Genomic DNA, 16,844 nt, shown 5'->3' with positions numbered 1-16,844 from the left:
TGAAGGGCGCGGATGCTGCCGGCCCCCGCGGCGGGGAGAAGAAGAGAAAGAAGAAGAAGAGAAAAGCGGCGGCTAATGAAGAAGATGGTACTGTAACACTTGAAATATCATACGTACTAGACCGGCAGCCACCAATTTAATTGTTGCGCAGGATTCTGCTTAGTAACGTTAAGTTTGGATGTTTTGCTTGTTTATTATGCAGATAGATTGTCTCTCAAAGTCGGGCTTTGGCAGACAGACGCGGTCTGTGCTTTGTGCTTGCCTGTCCAGCCGGTCTGTCTTAGCAACGCATCCAGCCTTAGCAACACCTGAATATTGAGAAACTAAAGTATACTGGGAAACTACCCCTAAAAACTGCATCCCACAGATACTGCTAGATTCTTGTGTGGTTTTAGACACATAGATACGTATGCACGTGTATGTATTTGAAGCTTCTCTCTTTTCTATAGTTGGTTTTTGTGACGCTTTTCATAGATAGGCAGATACAGAGATGCTCTCATGCTCAGAGGATTCAGGTACTTAAAATGGAATAGAGACATGGCATTTTACCTGTCCTCAGCACAAATTGTGTTGGAAACTTGCCGTCTGCATTGGAAATAATTTGTTTAAGGATAATTTATCTTATTTCCATAGAAAACGTCATTCCATATACATTAAGCTTAATTGTTTTATTATGTGAAGGGGATTGTGTGGAAGGAACATAAGAATTTTTTGCTCTCTGCATCAGAAAGTTCCATGGAAACCTTGCTTCCCCTTCTCCAGCCCCCCCCTCTCCCACCCCATGAAAAACTCAGAACATTTGTAAGTGAGATGAAAGCGAATCACTGTGGAACAACTTAATGAAGAACGTGTCCTTTGTGTCTCTAACTGACTTGTTGTCTGTAAAATTACACTCCAGATACGGAAACTAAAAAAGTAAAAACTGAAGATGAATCTGTGGAGGTAGAAGATGAAGTTAAGCAGGATTCTGGAGAGAAAGAAGCAGAAGAGGAGGAGGAGGGTGAGGAGGATGAAGTGCCCAGTTTACCGTTAGGTGTAACAGGTATCTTGCGCCCTGTTTTTCAAACGTGCAAAAATCTAAGCTCTAACACTTTCTTCCAGAGCAAGTTGCAGTTTTCAAATTAGCTTTTAAGTCAGGTATTTGAATATAGCTGATGTGACACTGGCAACTGTAGAGCTATTGCTCAGCTACTGTTCTTTAAAATTTGCATTATACACACTCTGGTTTGTCGTAAACCAGATTCTCAGTAGTAATTTTAAAAAAAGTGTATGTTTAACTGTAGAAGAAAAAGTGAATGAAGAGCAAGATGGAGGTGTACAACTAGTAAATGTAACATGAGAAGCAGTGCATTCATATTCGTTTTTAACAGCTCTGTGTAGTGTTCATAGGAACACATTAATACAGAGTGTTTCGTCAGTAGGCGGATTTTACAGTAGAAAAAAAGAGGAAAAAGTCCTCTGCTTTAATTTTTTTTTCCCCCATTTATGTTAATTTTAACTGGGCAAACTCAGATGATACGTGGAATTGAAGAGATAAGTTTGAATATTTTTTTTAATTTCCCCTTCCTCCCTCACTCCAGGTGCTTTTGAAGACAATTCTTTTACTTCCCTGGCGGGTGTTGTCAGTGAGAACACCCTGAAAGGCATAAACGACATGGGGTTCACGCACATGACCGAAATTCAGCATAAAAGTATTAAGCCACTTCTGGAAGGCAGGTACGAAATATATCTGGTCTTTATTCACTGTATTGACCCCAGATGTCACATAAATTGCGCTCGCAGGCTGAATGCGTGAGGTGTGACTTTCTGCAGCTAAACTTGTGAAACATACGTGCTCACGTTGTTTTATATGTTTTGTTGATAGAAATTACGATGAGTTAACAGAGTAGGTCTGTGTTGCGTGTGAGCACGTACTTAGGGTCAGCTGTGGAAACTGCTTTGCATTTAGCTTTGGAAGCAGGGAAGTCTGTTGTCAGTGTGTCTGAACGACACCATCCCACACTGTCACTAGAGACATAGTGACCAATTGCTGTGGACTGCATCTGCCACCGAGCTCTTAGTACCAACTCTGCTGGTTTCCTTTAAGCAGTCTTATTTTTTTGCGTTGTCAACAGTTGTTGCAAACAGGATTGTTCTTTTCTCTGTATGATCAACTAAATGAATCTTTTTCTAACTTTTCTACCTACAGGGATATTTTAGCAGCTGCAAAAACTGGCAGTGGCAAAACACTTGCGTTTCTTATTCCTGCAGTAGAGCTCATCTACAAACTAAAATTCATGCCCAGAAATGGTAAGGCTTCATTTCACAGTTGAATTTTACTGTGGTGCAGCCATTTAGGGACATGGCTAGGAGGAGGATTGAATGAGTTGCAACTTACTCTTGTCCGATTGATGTATTGTTTAGGAACAGGTGTTATTATTCTTTCACCTACACGAGAGCTGGCGATGCAAACCTACGGAGTTCTTAAAGAACTCATGAATCATCATGTTCACACCTATGGTCTGATAATGGGGGGCAGTAACAGATCAGCAGAAGCACAGAAACTTGGAAATGGAATCAACATCATTGTAGCAACACCAGGCAGACTGTTGGATCATATGCAGGTAAATAAAATATTCGTGTCTGATCTGCATTACTACAATATAATAAAACTCCTGTCCCTGTTTGATTCTGAATTTGTTAATCTTCTAGAACACTCCAGGTTTCATGTACAAGAACTTGCAGTGTTTGGTAATTGATGAGGCAGATCGTATCTTGGAGGTTGGATTTGAAGAAGAAATGAAACAGATCATAAAACTCCTACCAAGTAAGAAAAAAAAAGTCTTTCCTGGAAATCACTTGACTAACATTATGTCTTCTTTATGACTCAATTATTATAACAGAAGTCATTAATTTTTATAGTTCTGTAAATGTACTTCAGAGTGGTTGTCTTACTCTGTCCTTTTTTCCGATAGCTAGTATATATGACTTTGAAGGACAGAGTTTTCATATGCACTTAGAGATATAATTCTGTTCTTATACAATCCTTTTAGTTTAATATCTACGTTTTCTCATTCATCTTCTTCTGCCCGTTTATCTCCTGCAATTCATTATTTCCTAATAAGGCATTATTTCCTAATATGTGGAAAAAGGTCTTCTGACTTGCAGCTTGAATTTTCTTCATACCTCAAAGAACAGTATCTTAAGGAAGTTTATTTACCTTATATTTTTCTTTTGCCAATTTTTCATTTAGTTTTTCCATGTCATTGATATATTAAATACATTCTCAGAGTCAACAAGGCTCTCCCTTTGACTTGGAAAATTCAGGAAAGAATGTCCCATGGAAATAGTGTAAAGAAAACCAGCAATAAATATTTTAAGGTTCCACATCGTAAATATTAAAATTTAGATCTGCATGTTTAAAATGCAGATATGTAAATGTAATGAACAGTATTCTGTGAATGTTAATGAGCAGTGGTAAAAACAGAAAGGGAAGGAAGAGTTGGAAAATGGCATGTGCTTCGTGAAGTGGAAAACGACAGATAAAAGAAATTTTTACTTTGCAAGAGTTTAATTTGGTTTTGTCCTGTTAGGAAGGAAATCCTGTGTTTTGATAGCTGTTAAGATTTGGGGGTGGGGGCAGTGTAAGTAAACATCCTGTACAGTCCATAATACAACTACAACTGTCTTTCTTTGTCAGTAGCAGTGTGTTTGAATTAGCATTTAATTAAAAAAAAAATAGAAAACTTGCTCAGGGAAGTTTGCAGCTAGAGATTTTATGGACTTGCTATTTGAATTCTCCTTTTAAAAACAAGGCTGTCTTTCCAAATAAATATTTTTTCAGAGCGCAGACAGACAATGCTTTTTTCTGCTACACAAACCAGAAAGGTTGAAGATCTGGCAAAGATCTCTCTGAAGAAAGAGCCACTATACGTTGGGGTTGATGATAACAAGGAGACAGCAACAGTAGATGGTCTTGAGCAGGTAAAACGCATTTAACACACTCATTAAAAGGGACTGTGATTTCTGAACATACCAAGTCCTAACGTGTTTTTAAGTGGGTTGTACAAATGCTGAGAGCCAGGGTGTTTGTCATCCTAATGGGCAAAAGCTCTCCATTGCCTAAAGGGCTTTATTCAGTTTGATAACTGTAGTAGGGTGTATGCATTTAGTCAGTGTTTGCAGGACGGATCATATAAAACCTCATGAAATAGGAATAGACAACTGTAAGTAACTATATTAATGTCTGTATCAGCTACATAAGCTCCAGTTGTCTTTCTAACTGTATTTTCCATGTTACTGATTACAGATATGTATATTTCAGGTATATTTCATTGCTGCTGCTTCCGATAATAGCTGAATGGAGCTTTACGGCAGTTTCTGTGGTTGTGCAGTTGTCATGAGTGGTGTTACTAAATTACCAGTACCTATGTATTACCTTAAAAGAGTAAGCTGGTAGCATGAATTCCATAAAATAAAATTCTTAAAATCATAAATAATGTTAAAAATCCTGTGCAGTTTTTTTCATGCCTAATGTCAGTAATTAAGAGTTCTTGAAATAAATTTTTATTGTATAAACTAACTACTATTCACTGAACTTAACATTAGTTTAGAGAATTAATTAAAAATTCCGTTTCGTATTTCAAGTTAGTACAGTAAGTTTCTTGCCAAGTTCATCATCTTAGGAATTTCATATACCATAGTGAGGGACAGACAATAAATCGAATGTTGTGGCCCAGTAATAGCTGGAAAAATCAACTATTTGGTATTCACAACATAACACTTCCATGATTTAATTGCAGTGCCGAAACAGAAGTTTGTTGCACACTACTTTCTTTAACAATCTTTAAAAATTTTCCAGGGGTATGTAGTGTGTCCATCTGAAAAAAGATTCCTTTTGCTCTTCACATTCCTCAAGAAGAACCGGAAGAAGAAACTAATGGTATTTTTTTCTTCATGTATGTCAGTGAAGTACCACTATGAATTACTCAACTATATTGATCTGCCTGTTTTGGCCATTCATGTAAGTATTTCATTCATTTGTTAATTAACCTGACGTACTTGTAAGTTGTTAATGACCTTACCTTTGCTTTGTTTATTTCAGTCCAGTTTCTAATAAACAGGTACCCTGCTTGCAGAACTGATGATGATCTTGATTACTCTGTAGGGGAAGGAGATAAAGCAAAGACTGTAATAACGACAGTTCAGCGTTGTTGATCTTGCTGTTTTCCAAAGCAGAGTTAAACACTGATATTAACTTACGCTCTGTGTGTACAAAGCTTTCTGTTTTCTTCCAAGGGTCACCTTTTATGAACACTAAATCTCCATTTGTGGAGCAAAGCTTTTGTCCAAAGACTCTGACCCCTGGAGTGCTGGGTGCTTTTTCTGAGGCCAGGGTCATGTTTGGCTTTACTGTGCCAATTCTTACCATTTGGAGAAGTATTTTAATTGCTGTCAAAACCACAGAATGCGTAGTGCAAGAGAAAGAGTTGACTGAAAGTTTATGAAATAGTTACAGCTGACTACAAATGTCCTTTTTTATTTTGTTCTTTGGGGGATTTTTTTTTTGCTATACTTTGAATTGTTACAAGTGTGTGGGGTTTTTTGTAACCTGTAATGTAACAAATATATTGATATACTTGCAAATATCTTTCTTCTGAACTTCAGGCATTTACCAGCCCTCCTAAAAGGACAGTTACAGTGTAACCTCTGAGAGATCCCATTTCACGTAGCCCTGTGCTGTTTACTCTGGTAGCATTGTTTCTCCACTGTGAAATAGTCTTCCTTGTTCTGTACAAGTCCGTAATATGGAAAGATCCCCTAAATTATTTTATATTTGGGCAATGATACAATGTGTGAAATGAGAAATTAGCCTTAAGCTTACAAGTTGGCAGATGATTTGGTTTCTTCTGTTGGCATTTCATCCTTAATGTGTTTGTTTCCTTTCAGGGCAAGCAGAAACAAACCAAACGTACTACCACGTTTTTCCAGTTCTGTAATGCAGAATCTGGAATACTCTTGTGCACTGATGTAGCTGCCAGAGGATTGGATATTCCTGAAGTTGACTGGATTGTCCAGTATGACCCTCCGGATGATCCAAAAGTAAGTTAAGGAAACAGAGAAACTTCAGAGCAACAAATGAAATCCTAGCTACAGACATGAGGGTGACAGATTCCTGGAACAAGCTGCCCAGAGAGGTGGCAGAGTCTCCTTCCCTGGAGGCTTTCAAAAGCTGCCTGAACTTGTTCCTGTGTGATCTACTCTAGGGGATCCTGCTTTGGCAGGGGGGTTGGCCTAGATGATCTCTAGAGGTCCCTTCCAACCCCTTCCACTCTGAATCTGTGAACATAGTTGCAGAGAAAAGCTGAAACTGCTGCTTGACAGAGGTCAGGATTCAGCCGTGTTGTAGCTGCTGATGGCTTCCACTTCCCTTCACCAGCTCCTAGGAGATGCTGTGTCTAGCTGAGACTTCGTTACCTTCTTAAGAGTTGCTTTTAAAACATTACTTTTTGGGCTGTTGAATTAATTTAAAATCCAATCAGCTAAACAACAAAGCACTTCTCAGGAGGAGTATGGGTTTATATGTGCATCCCTGAGTCTCCTGACAGCTTTTCCAGTGGAAATTTGTTTTTTACTCAAAAGTCAGTACACTGGACATTTATTCAAATAAGAATAAACAAGCAAAACTCAAGTTTTGACAAATGTGCAGAGCAAATGCACCAAAAGCAAAGTTTAATTTTCAGTTACAGCAGACCAAGATTTTTTTTTTTTTTTCCTTCAGTAAAAGGTAAAATACTTTAGTTAGGGGTTCTGTCTCAGCGTGTTATTTTGCATCTTCAGTGCTTGTTTTCTTCATCCTCGTGTCAGTGCTAAGAAAAAGTCTTGAAAAAATAATCAATGATGCATTACACTCCATCAGTGTTAAATTTGGGAGGGGTTTTTTGAAGCTGTTTTATTATTACATGTCTGACAGACTGACTGAAATTGCTGTTTCTTATTCTTTCCCAAAGGAATATATTCATCGTGTTGGTAGAACGGCCAGAGGCATAAATGGTAGAGGACACGCTCTGCTCATTCTACGACCAGAAGAACTGGGCTTTCTGCGTTACCTAAAGCAAGCCAGGGTAAACCCATGTCTGTCTTTTTTAATGTACAGCGGGTTTTTAAAGGAGAAAACTGTCATAATTAATCAATTTTTTTAAGCAAAAAACATTCTGTTGCTTAGAAAATATTTAACTGAACATCTGACTTTCAAGTCAGCAGCCCAAAGGTACAAATTGATTGTATTTATAGTTGCTTTGCATCTGTGCAACTTGTGTTACTAAAAAACCAAACAAATTTTGTATGATCTGTCTGCGGAAGGATACCGGGAGCTTGACCATCCAGAGGAAATAAAAACCCAGATGTCGCTTGTGGAGGTTTTCTTTTTTCTGTTCAAAGAATCAATTGCATTTTGTTCAGTTTCACCAGGCAGCTAGGCTTCTTCGGGATGGGATCATTTTAATGGTAGAATTGCACATAGTTTCTTGGTTGCTCTGCTTGTGGGCTTGCTTACGCTACTGAGTTTTCCCACTTGCAACTGAAGGGGTATAGCTTCTAGAGCAAAAGCAGTATAAGTGTCATACTGGCTTAAAGGAAGTGATAATACTGGCATGTTGATGTAAAGGCACTTTATAGATACAGGTGTGGTACCAAAAAAAAAGCTTTTATGTAGCAGGTCTCTTTCTGTTTGTCTTAGGTCTTAACATTCACTGTTTAGAGAGTATAAATCATGTTGATATTTATTTCTCTTTTTTTAGGTACCTCTAAGTGAGTTTGAATTTTCCTGGTCAAAAATTTCAGACATCCAGTCTCAGGTATGAAATGCCTTCATACTGCAGCAACTCTCAATGTCTGTGTCATAGTGTACATGGAGAATGTTAGTCTGTAAGGATTGCAGTTTACAAATCTGTACGCTGCTTTGGAAATGTTCCTGTAGACAAGTACTTTGCAGTACATCCTCCTGCCATGTTGTCCCTTGATGACAGTAAAGTGCTAAAATGTTAAAAAGGCAAAGATGAATTTTAGCATCTCGTACTAAATTGTTGTTACACAGTATGAATTTGCTTGTAAGAATTGATTCTTTGCATTACATGGCGAAATCACAGTGATGTAAACCTGCCTTCAGCATTGGAACAGAATGTTCTTGTGTGGTGTAGCAAACAGGCTTGTGGTAGCCTTTATTAAATAGGTAATCTATGTTCAGTTTAATCGCAAGTAACATAGGTTTTACAAGATGTTGTGGTCAGACTTCAGTGGTGCAGGAGGAGATCCAGAACCAACACGTAGAAATGTTAGGATATACTCTGGGTGTATTTTTAACTAGCTGGCGTTAATAAAGCCCGGCATCAGCTAAACCTGGTTTTGCTCCAGTGCTACAAAAACAGCCATGGAGCACAAAGTTGAACAGAATAGCATAGGTAGCTCTGCAAGTGAGAATGTCTGTTGGTTAGTTCTGTGAATCATTCTTTTGATACGAGTTCTGTGACGCTGTTGTGCAGAAATCTGAATTTGAAACAGCAAGTACCAGAAGCAGTGAAGACAGTCCTTACAGAAAGAGGCTCCTAGTTAAGAATAATTAGGAAGTAGTGATGTCTAATGTAACTTATTTTTAGTTTGCTGAATTAACGTATGCTAAACATCAAATGAGACGCTTGGATCTAAAGGGTATTGGGAACTTAGCCTGCAACAAATGAAATGTTTCGGTCTGCACTAGTGCATCTGCATTTTTGTCTTAGAATTAATGCAGCTTATTTTACGGTGCATTTGCACCATCATAGACAAGGTTATGTATAGAATTACATGGAATGGTACCGTATAGGTGTCTGAATTAGAAGTATACTGTCGTCCGTTGATTCTCCGCATGCAGTTTCATTGTGTGGCTGCAGTTGTATCCTCCCTCTTGATGAACTTATTTGGGACGACCCAATTTACTTCTAATTTCTGTAAACTGTCATGGTGCTGGGGTTTTGTACTGTAATTCAGCTTCAGGCTGTGTTGTCCCTCTCTTTGTTTACAACAGCACTCTGACACACATATGTGCACTACCGTCACAGGGCAGTTTTGTTGAAGCAAACAGTGAGTGTCACTGCAACTCTCACATTAAATAATTTGCTCGAATATAATGTATACACTTGTCGCAGCTGTAATTGGGTGTGTCTCTTGTTTTGTGTTCTTTCCCCTTCACCAGCTGGAGAAGTTGATCGAGAAGAACTACTTCCTTCACAAGTCAGCCCAGGAAGCATACAAGGCGTACATCAGAGCTTATGACTCCCATTCTCTGAAGCAGATCTATGATGTCAATAACTTGGATCTTTCCAAAGTCAGCCTTTCATTTGGTTTTAAAGTTCCTCCGTTTGTTGACCTCAGTATCCTTTTACTGCACTGTTTCAGAGCTGAATTTCTGCTTTACAAATGTTAGATACAACTTAGTGAAGTTCCTGTGCCACTTCAAATTCTGATTTATTTCTATTAATCTCATAAATGCATTATGCTCCAAGGATGGTTTATCAAAGAAAATGTTAAATTGCAATTTTTGCAGTTCTGGTATTTGTTTACAGTCCGTGTTTTAGTGCATGTGTGTGCTTCAGTTGCTGCAGGGTGGCAGGTACTGGAATATTGCATACACGTTCTAGACTGTCCTCCTCCTTGCAGAGGTATTTTAATTGAAAGGTGTGTGCTTAAGTTTAGTAATCGCAGAATATCGAAATAGAGGGGCAAGAGCATGAAATGGAAGACTGTGGCTGTATGCCTGTCAAACCTGCCAGTTTATGATGGAATTTGAAGCAGTATACTTCAGCTAACTTTGCTGGACTCCTGGAGGACTACAGCATTATTTAGAACCACAGGCACAAAGTTCTCATTTTCTCTAGTTATGCAACTCCACTTGCTGTGTAATGCTGTTATGTTTTTTCTCCCGTTAATAACTCTTACAATATCTAAAAAGCAACATTTCAAACTACTCCTTTTGAAGTTCTTTAACCAACAAAATTCCAGACGTGAACAGCAACCGCGGCAGAAGACTACAGAAAAGAGGTGGAGGTGGGGGTTTTGGATACCAGAGGTCGAAGAACGTCCACAAAGCTAAAATCTTCAAACACATTAGCAAGAAATCTGACAATCGGCAGTTTTCTCGTTAAGCATACATTCATTAAAATGGCTTGTGGCATTGGAATAGACTACCTTGATCAAAACCATCTGACAGTTATTTCCAATTTAAACTGCTCTATTCACAGTTTGGGAACATCTTTTCTCTTTCAGTTCAGAAAGACTCTTTGGGAGGGAGGCTAAAAATAGAAAGGGAGAATTATCGCCAGCTAATTTTGCCATGCTTCTTGTAAGGAAGAAGATAATTGAGTATAATTATCTTGGATCAATACTACGGAGTTTTTTATTTCAGAAAAAAATTACTTTTAGGTTTTATAGAAGAATTGGCTTTATATTTACCCTTTTTTCTATGTACACCTTTGGAGATTGGTGAAGTAAATGCAAGGACAGATTACAGTGCAAGGTAAAGAAAAAAATTGCTCACGAGTCATTACAGGGGTGCTTAGTGCTGCAGAACTCTTTGTGCATCAGATATGCTGAAGAATATAGGAAGATTCCTTTGCAACAGAATATACTTGGGAATAATTAAGGCTGTATGAGCTTATGATTAATTTCAGTCGTGGTATCTGTTTAACAGGTACAGTATCCAAGATTTAAAAAAAAAAATCTATTAATGCCATATCCAGGACATGCTTAATACTGTTTCTTTTAATGCTGTAGTAAAATTATAACATTCTAGTGAAATGTTTGGGTTGTTTTCATGTTCTCTTTAAATCTGAATTTAAACTCCTCCCTGGTATTTTTTGTTTGCATTTTCTTACATACCCTGATACAAAGAAATTTCTCACATAATCTCACCTAGGAGATGAAAAGACTGGATTGCTCTAGAGTAGTACTAGTTTACCCTAAAAAAAAGTTAACACTGTTACCTAAGCATGTGTAAGGGCTGCACAGTCTGAAGTGACTGCATAGTCTGCTGTTTCACACCTGTTTCCTCATTAAGCAGAAGAGAAATTCTCGAGCTGGGGTTAAGAGGGTATCGGGAGAGAGGGGCCTTACCTTCCTGGTTTGTGCAGACGTAGTTACCTTTTGGCTTTGTTTATGGAATCATAAATGAAAAGTAGTTTCTGATGAGTATCTGTGTACCAGGCAGCATCTGTTCTACTACGGTATTGAAGAAATTTAAAAGATTGTCAGACTGATTGGAAATCTCACGTTTCCTTTGCAGCTTGGCCTGCGATCAATCTTGTGAGCGGGTAATAGACCTCAGCCATCAGACTCTCAAGGCTTGTCTCGTAACGGTGACTGATAGGTTGGGGACTAATACTGTGTGCCTTGAGAAATGGCCTTCTTTCCCTGAGAACCTTGACAAAGAAATTGGACTCTTTAAACCACTTCAGGGGAGTGTACAAAAATGTCCTGCTTGAACTGGAAGGGTTTTTTTGACAGTTCTTGGAACAGGCCCATAAAGGAGAATTCCGTTGCCGAGCTATTGCTCACAGTCATGAAAAATCTTGTCATGATACGAGTTTTCCTACGCCATAACACTGCCGAGTTACACAAAGGCACAAGGTGAGTCAGAAAGTGTGGCCAACAAATTCCTCGCGGTGGATATCACAGGTAGAGGGCATATTTATTGACAAAAATACTTGAGGACTGGTTAAGATAAATCTAATTAGGTCTGCTATAAATAAGTCTATTTTGGCAGTTATTAGCCTTTTTCTTTCATGTATGAGTCGATAACTCAATTTAAGTAAACTACCAAGGCTTTAGATACTCTGCTTTCAAGCCAGTAATCTAAGGCTCGAGGGAAGCAAGCTCTCGCAGGAAGGGTGAAAAGGACTATGTGATTAAAAGAAAGAACAAACATTTGAGTAGAGCTCTTCAATTCTCCCCACGGCGAAGGAAGGCAGGGTACTGAGGATAGAGCACATGTCTGTGACTTGTTTTTTGTTCTACCGCTGTCCTGTTGAGGTTGTTGTGCATATACTTCACAAAACTTCCTAGGGATTTTAGAGAGATCTAAAAACCTAACTAGAAAAGAGCCAGTTATTAGCCCTTAAAAGATGGTTGGTCTTTTTTTTTCCCTTTAAAATAACAATGCTGAAAGAAGCCTCGAATCAACTGTCTAGGCATGTAGAATAAAATCTGTCTCTGCTCTTGGCTTTTACTCTACTAGTTTGATTTCCTCAGGATTTTAGGTGGTTGGTTTTGACCAACCATGGAGAATTCATGCAGCTGTTTCCAATGCTTTCGTTTGCTCTGGATTTACAGATGTTGAGCCGTGACAGTAAGAATCCAGCTTCTTGAACTGGAATGCTCTTTGCTTCTATAAAATTTGCTGGAATGCATCAAAGTCATAAATACTATAATGTTGCTTGTGTCAAATCTCTTTATTGCACAACCACGAGGGGAAGAGATTACTTTTTTTTCTCAGTCACCATGATAAACTTTCGATATGGAGCTGTGAGATGAGGTAGAGGAAGGATGCCATTAAGAAAATGCAAGACAAATGGAAAATCAGGGTGCTGCCTAGATACACATTGACTCTGTTGTATTGGTGTCATCCAGCTTAAGAACTGCATTCACCTTTCAAAAAAATATCTGAGCGTATTTTGCAATAGCAGTCCATCTGCCCAAACGCTTTTGTAAGCTACAAAACTGAGAAACATCATAGTCAACCATTCCCGCCCCCTCCTTTGGTCAGAATTAAAAAGAAGAAAATCTTAAGCCCTGCAAAATCTTGTAAAGCGGCTCCAAAACTACTTCCAAGTGCTTCTCTCTCTCTGTTTTGGCTGTCATTTGAAGGCCCTTAGCTGTGCAGGGCTTTCTGGGCTCCTCTGTGAGTGGTTGCAAACCCCTGTGAATGTTGAGAATCACAGGAATATTAAGTGTGTTACTCTGCCTAACAAAAACTGGATGTTCATTCATAGGGGTTGACAGACTATGTGAATTTTTAGGAGCTATGGAGTATTCCTTATAAGCTCCAGACAGGTGTTCTTGATACATCATCACTTCTAATTAATAAAACCCTTTCTGTGTGAGAAAACAGGCTTGAGTAGCCGGCAACAAGCCCGGTACCTCTCTCTAATTGTTATTAGGAAACCTGAGAAGGGATTTATGGAGGTACATGGTAACACTAAAATCTACATGTAATTTGAGAATGTAAATGCAACCATAAAATTAAATTGCTTAAGAAAAAAATCGTAAAGCAAATTTGCTTTTCCATAGAAATTGTATTCACTGATATCATTACCTTCCTCTTATTTACGGGAGAACAAAAGTTAGCTAAGGGGCTTGTAGTACTCAACGAGGTAATTCTTTAGTACTAGAAAAAAAGAATCCTTAACTTCTGCTAAGCCCTAGCTGCAGCTGACCTGAAATAAAACTATATGAAGTGCTAAATGGCTATTTAAACATTATATTTCCCACTTCACTGCAAAATTTAGTTAATATTTTTCTGGTGCTTTGCAAGTTTCTGCAACTATAACTTTATGTAAACCCTCCATAATTTTTTGTCCTACTTTCTCAATTCAGTGAAGGATTATTTGTAAATGAGGATAGTTAATGTTTCAAGTGCAAACCAATCAATAAGGTGTACAGGTTTTAATAATTAAGTTCATTCAAAGAATTCTTTCTTGAAGTGTGGGTATGAAACTTGTCTATTCAAAAGTAATGCACAGAGGAATAAACCACACACACCTAGATACCAGACTTGTACTCAGGATAAATTGATGCAGAGGTCTTGCTTTACTGTCTATTCACTCCATATTATAATGGTGATGGAGTTAATTAGTAGCAATATGTGGCCCATCTGAGGAATGTTTTGTGAGCGGTTTGTCCAGGGGAAAAAAGGCCATTTCTACCAGACTTAGACAAGAAAAAGGTGAGAGTTGCCGTGCGGGTTTGGAGCAAGCTAGAGTGAGAATCAAAGGCATTTGGCACCGCAACTTTCTCAGACACCAATAAAAATAGGTATCTATGGTTGTGGGCTCCTAAGAAACTTTGAATGTGACAACTAAAATATTAAAATCCACAAATGAAAAGCCCATGTCTTGTACATGGTCAATATAAATTAAAAATAAAGGTTTTATCTTTTGATTATTTGTGGTCGCAAGAGCCAACAGTCAAGGTCAAGCAAGTTAGACTTACTCAACTGTAGATTACTAGTTGGGGGGTCTGATTTTATGTGGCTGCTCTAACAAGAGGAAAGCTTCATGTTAGCAAATCTGCTCCTTTATAATCCCCTTTCTATTCACCACAGGTTGGCTTTAGCAGGGCTTGGGCTTGTTACCTGTTAACATAGATGCACGCACCACTGCGGTGAGCCTGATTCATACGGTATACAGATCTTCGCTGACTACCCCTTGCATCTGAAAACCTTGCACTTGGTGACTCACATGCTCATAGGTTACAGAAAACTGGTATTTGAACTGATATTCTGTCAAAGATGTGGTCGTTGTTGTTAATAAAATCAGTACTGGCTAGCATTTCAGTAACATCTAGATTCTCCATCACATTTTCCATAAAAATATGGAGCCAGCTGTCAAAGGGCTTTTGAGGGTTTGTTTTTCCCCTTGAGATGACAATCTTTCTAGATACCACGTTAATTGCAGGATTTATGTCACTGAGTTTTATGAAAAATGCTTTATAAAGGAGGCTGGTTTATCTACTAAATAGCTAGCAGGGAAGACGGTGGAGTAAAACTGCATCTACTACAAGCTCTCATAGGACTTCTGTATTTAAAACAAAACAGTGAAATTAGTCAAAACTCAGGTTCAGCGTAGTCCCTTTATAACGGCCTAAAAATTATCTGCGTCTACCTCTAGCAGATAAAAGCAAGCTTGTGAAAAATGTAAACCATATTTGAATTTTACATATTTGCTATAAAAAACCAGCGTCACTTCACATAACGAGTGGAAATTTTGTTACCGACTGGATGAATCATCACCCGCCAAAGCTGTTCCTAAGCAGCGTGCTGTCCCTCAAAGTGCTTGAAAACAGCCTGGGTAGCTGCTGTCTGGTGCAGACAGACGCTGCTGTAGCACAACTGCATGAAGAGGAGCATGGCCAGGAATTGGGAGGGTGCAGGGAGGATTAAGCTAAATTATGAACTTTTAGACTGACAGGAAAAAAGAAAAATACAAGACTGAGTCTGAGGAGATTAATTTCAACGTTGGCAGCCAGAAGAGTGAGCTTTGCAGGTGGTGTTTGGTAGGGTGATAAGGGCTAAGAAATACATGTTCTGCAATTCCTCACCTCTGTCGCAAGTGCTTTTCTCAGCAGTTCTCAGGTCACCAGGGAGAGGTGAGAAGAGTTGCAAAGGAAGATGTCAAGTATTTCTACTCTTAGAAGCAGATTACTATTTTCCGCCCTTTTGTGTTTTGCATCCCTCAGACTTCTCAGCCCACAAAGCTCCAAACATGCAGATGGAAAGATGACATTATTTTGTATTTACTGTTAATTCCACCATCTAGCTCCAAGTTCTTAGTGACATATTTATTTGCTTATTTTAAGAGCAATGAAACGGTGGTAGCAGTTATTTTCTGAGGAAACACTGCCATACCTTACTGACAGAAGAAACTATGAAGATGCAGACTGTAGTTTCTGAAGATACTGAAAATTATCAATGAATGAAACAAAGTAAGTGTTTTCATTGTTTTCATTGCACTTTGCCATGACAGCAATTTGTAATACTGTACCTGTACATAAAAGCAAACAGTCCTCCTTCAGTTTTAGTGAAGGAAAAGCAGGTTTTCATTTTGTTTTCTCTCTTTTTTTGGTGTTTTTTGGTTGTGTTTGGTTGGTTTCTAATCATTTCATGGAATATTTATTTTCTGTTATTAAATACATGAATACCTCCAACTATCCTAATTCTTTAAAATTCCCCTTTTTCCAAGTATACCCTGTTTTTCTGTGAACCTCAAAAAAAGAGCAACCCACCTCCTGTCCCCAAACACCCCATTATACCTGTGATTGGAGGTGTGCTGCTATTTTCAAGGAAACAAACTTCGCTGGCCTTTGTAGATGTTATTTTCTGACTCCCAACAATGTCAACACCCTTTGGAGATGTCTTGATGGCACCGTTTGACCTGGTAAGGGGAAAAAAGACCATGTTCTCTCCAGTAACTCCCACTGAAATCATCCTGCTAACGGACTAGGGTAGAAATGCAGGTTACAGATTGACGAAGGTCCCCAGGAATAAAAGCAGTCTGGGGTAAAGGATACTTCCCAAAGACCTTAAATATGATGCCTTAAACACACCTTAGATATAATACCCCGGTTGCTATATGATCCCGTCACACTACTTGTCACTATTTATTACTCAGGAAGTGACAGAGCCCATCGCTATGTCTCCTTCGTGAGTATCGCCCTGTTAGCATCTATTGCAGACTTTAAAAGAGGTTGTGTAACAGGTTAAAAATTACTTTTGAAACATCTTGATTTTGAGGGTAGTTATGGGAAAGGGCCGGGAGAAGGGTGCCTTTGCAGGGGCTGAGCACATGCCCTTAGGAAACCGTGCCACGGACCTGCCCTGAAACACACGTAAAGATGGAGATGTTCCTGGCCACTTAAAAATTTAAGAGAATTTCGGGTTTTTAGTTTTGTGGGGGGTTTTTTGTTGTTTGTTTGTTTGTTTTTAACTGGAAAAATTCCCATTTAAATGCTGCGCCCTGGAAGTATCTCGCGTTCAGTACTAAAGCTGTCGCTGACCTTGCAGGCTCTGCGAGGCCCTGCATCCGGCTGCCTCACAGGGTCTGTGGGGAGAATGGGGTGTC

At 38.8% G+C, this 16,844-nt stretch overlaps 1 protein-coding gene across 1 annotated transcript; it reads left to right on the top strand.

Annotated features, from left to right (window-relative positions):
- Positions 1 to 5: 5 nt before the first annotated feature.
- On the top strand, positions 6 to 10,157 carry DDX18 (DEAD (Asp-Glu-Ala-Asp) box polypeptide 18; the record flags this gene model as incomplete). Its single annotated transcript, XM_010155022.1, has 13 exons — positions 6 to 87; positions 899 to 1,042; positions 1,581 to 1,716; positions 2,189 to 2,289; positions 2,404 to 2,603; positions 2,692 to 2,806; positions 3,824 to 3,963; positions 4,841 to 5,002; positions 5,929 to 6,081; positions 6,990 to 7,103; positions 7,779 to 7,835; positions 9,209 to 9,386; positions 10,015 to 10,157. Coding segments are annotated over 13 exons (1,725 nt in total), but the record flags the coding sequence as incomplete, so codon positions are not given.
- Between the last annotated feature and the right edge of the window lie 6,687 nt (positions 10,158 to 16,844).

The sequence above is a fragment of the Eurypyga helias genome, unplaced genomic scaffold (genome assembly GCF_000690775.1).
Source record: "Eurypyga helias isolate BGI_N326 unplaced genomic scaffold, ASM69077v1 Scaffold35357, whole genome shotgun sequence".
NCBI lineage: Eukaryota > Metazoa > Chordata > Aves > Eurypygiformes > Eurypygidae > Eurypyga > Eurypyga helias.
This window is presented reverse-complemented; position numbering and strand designations above follow the sequence as displayed.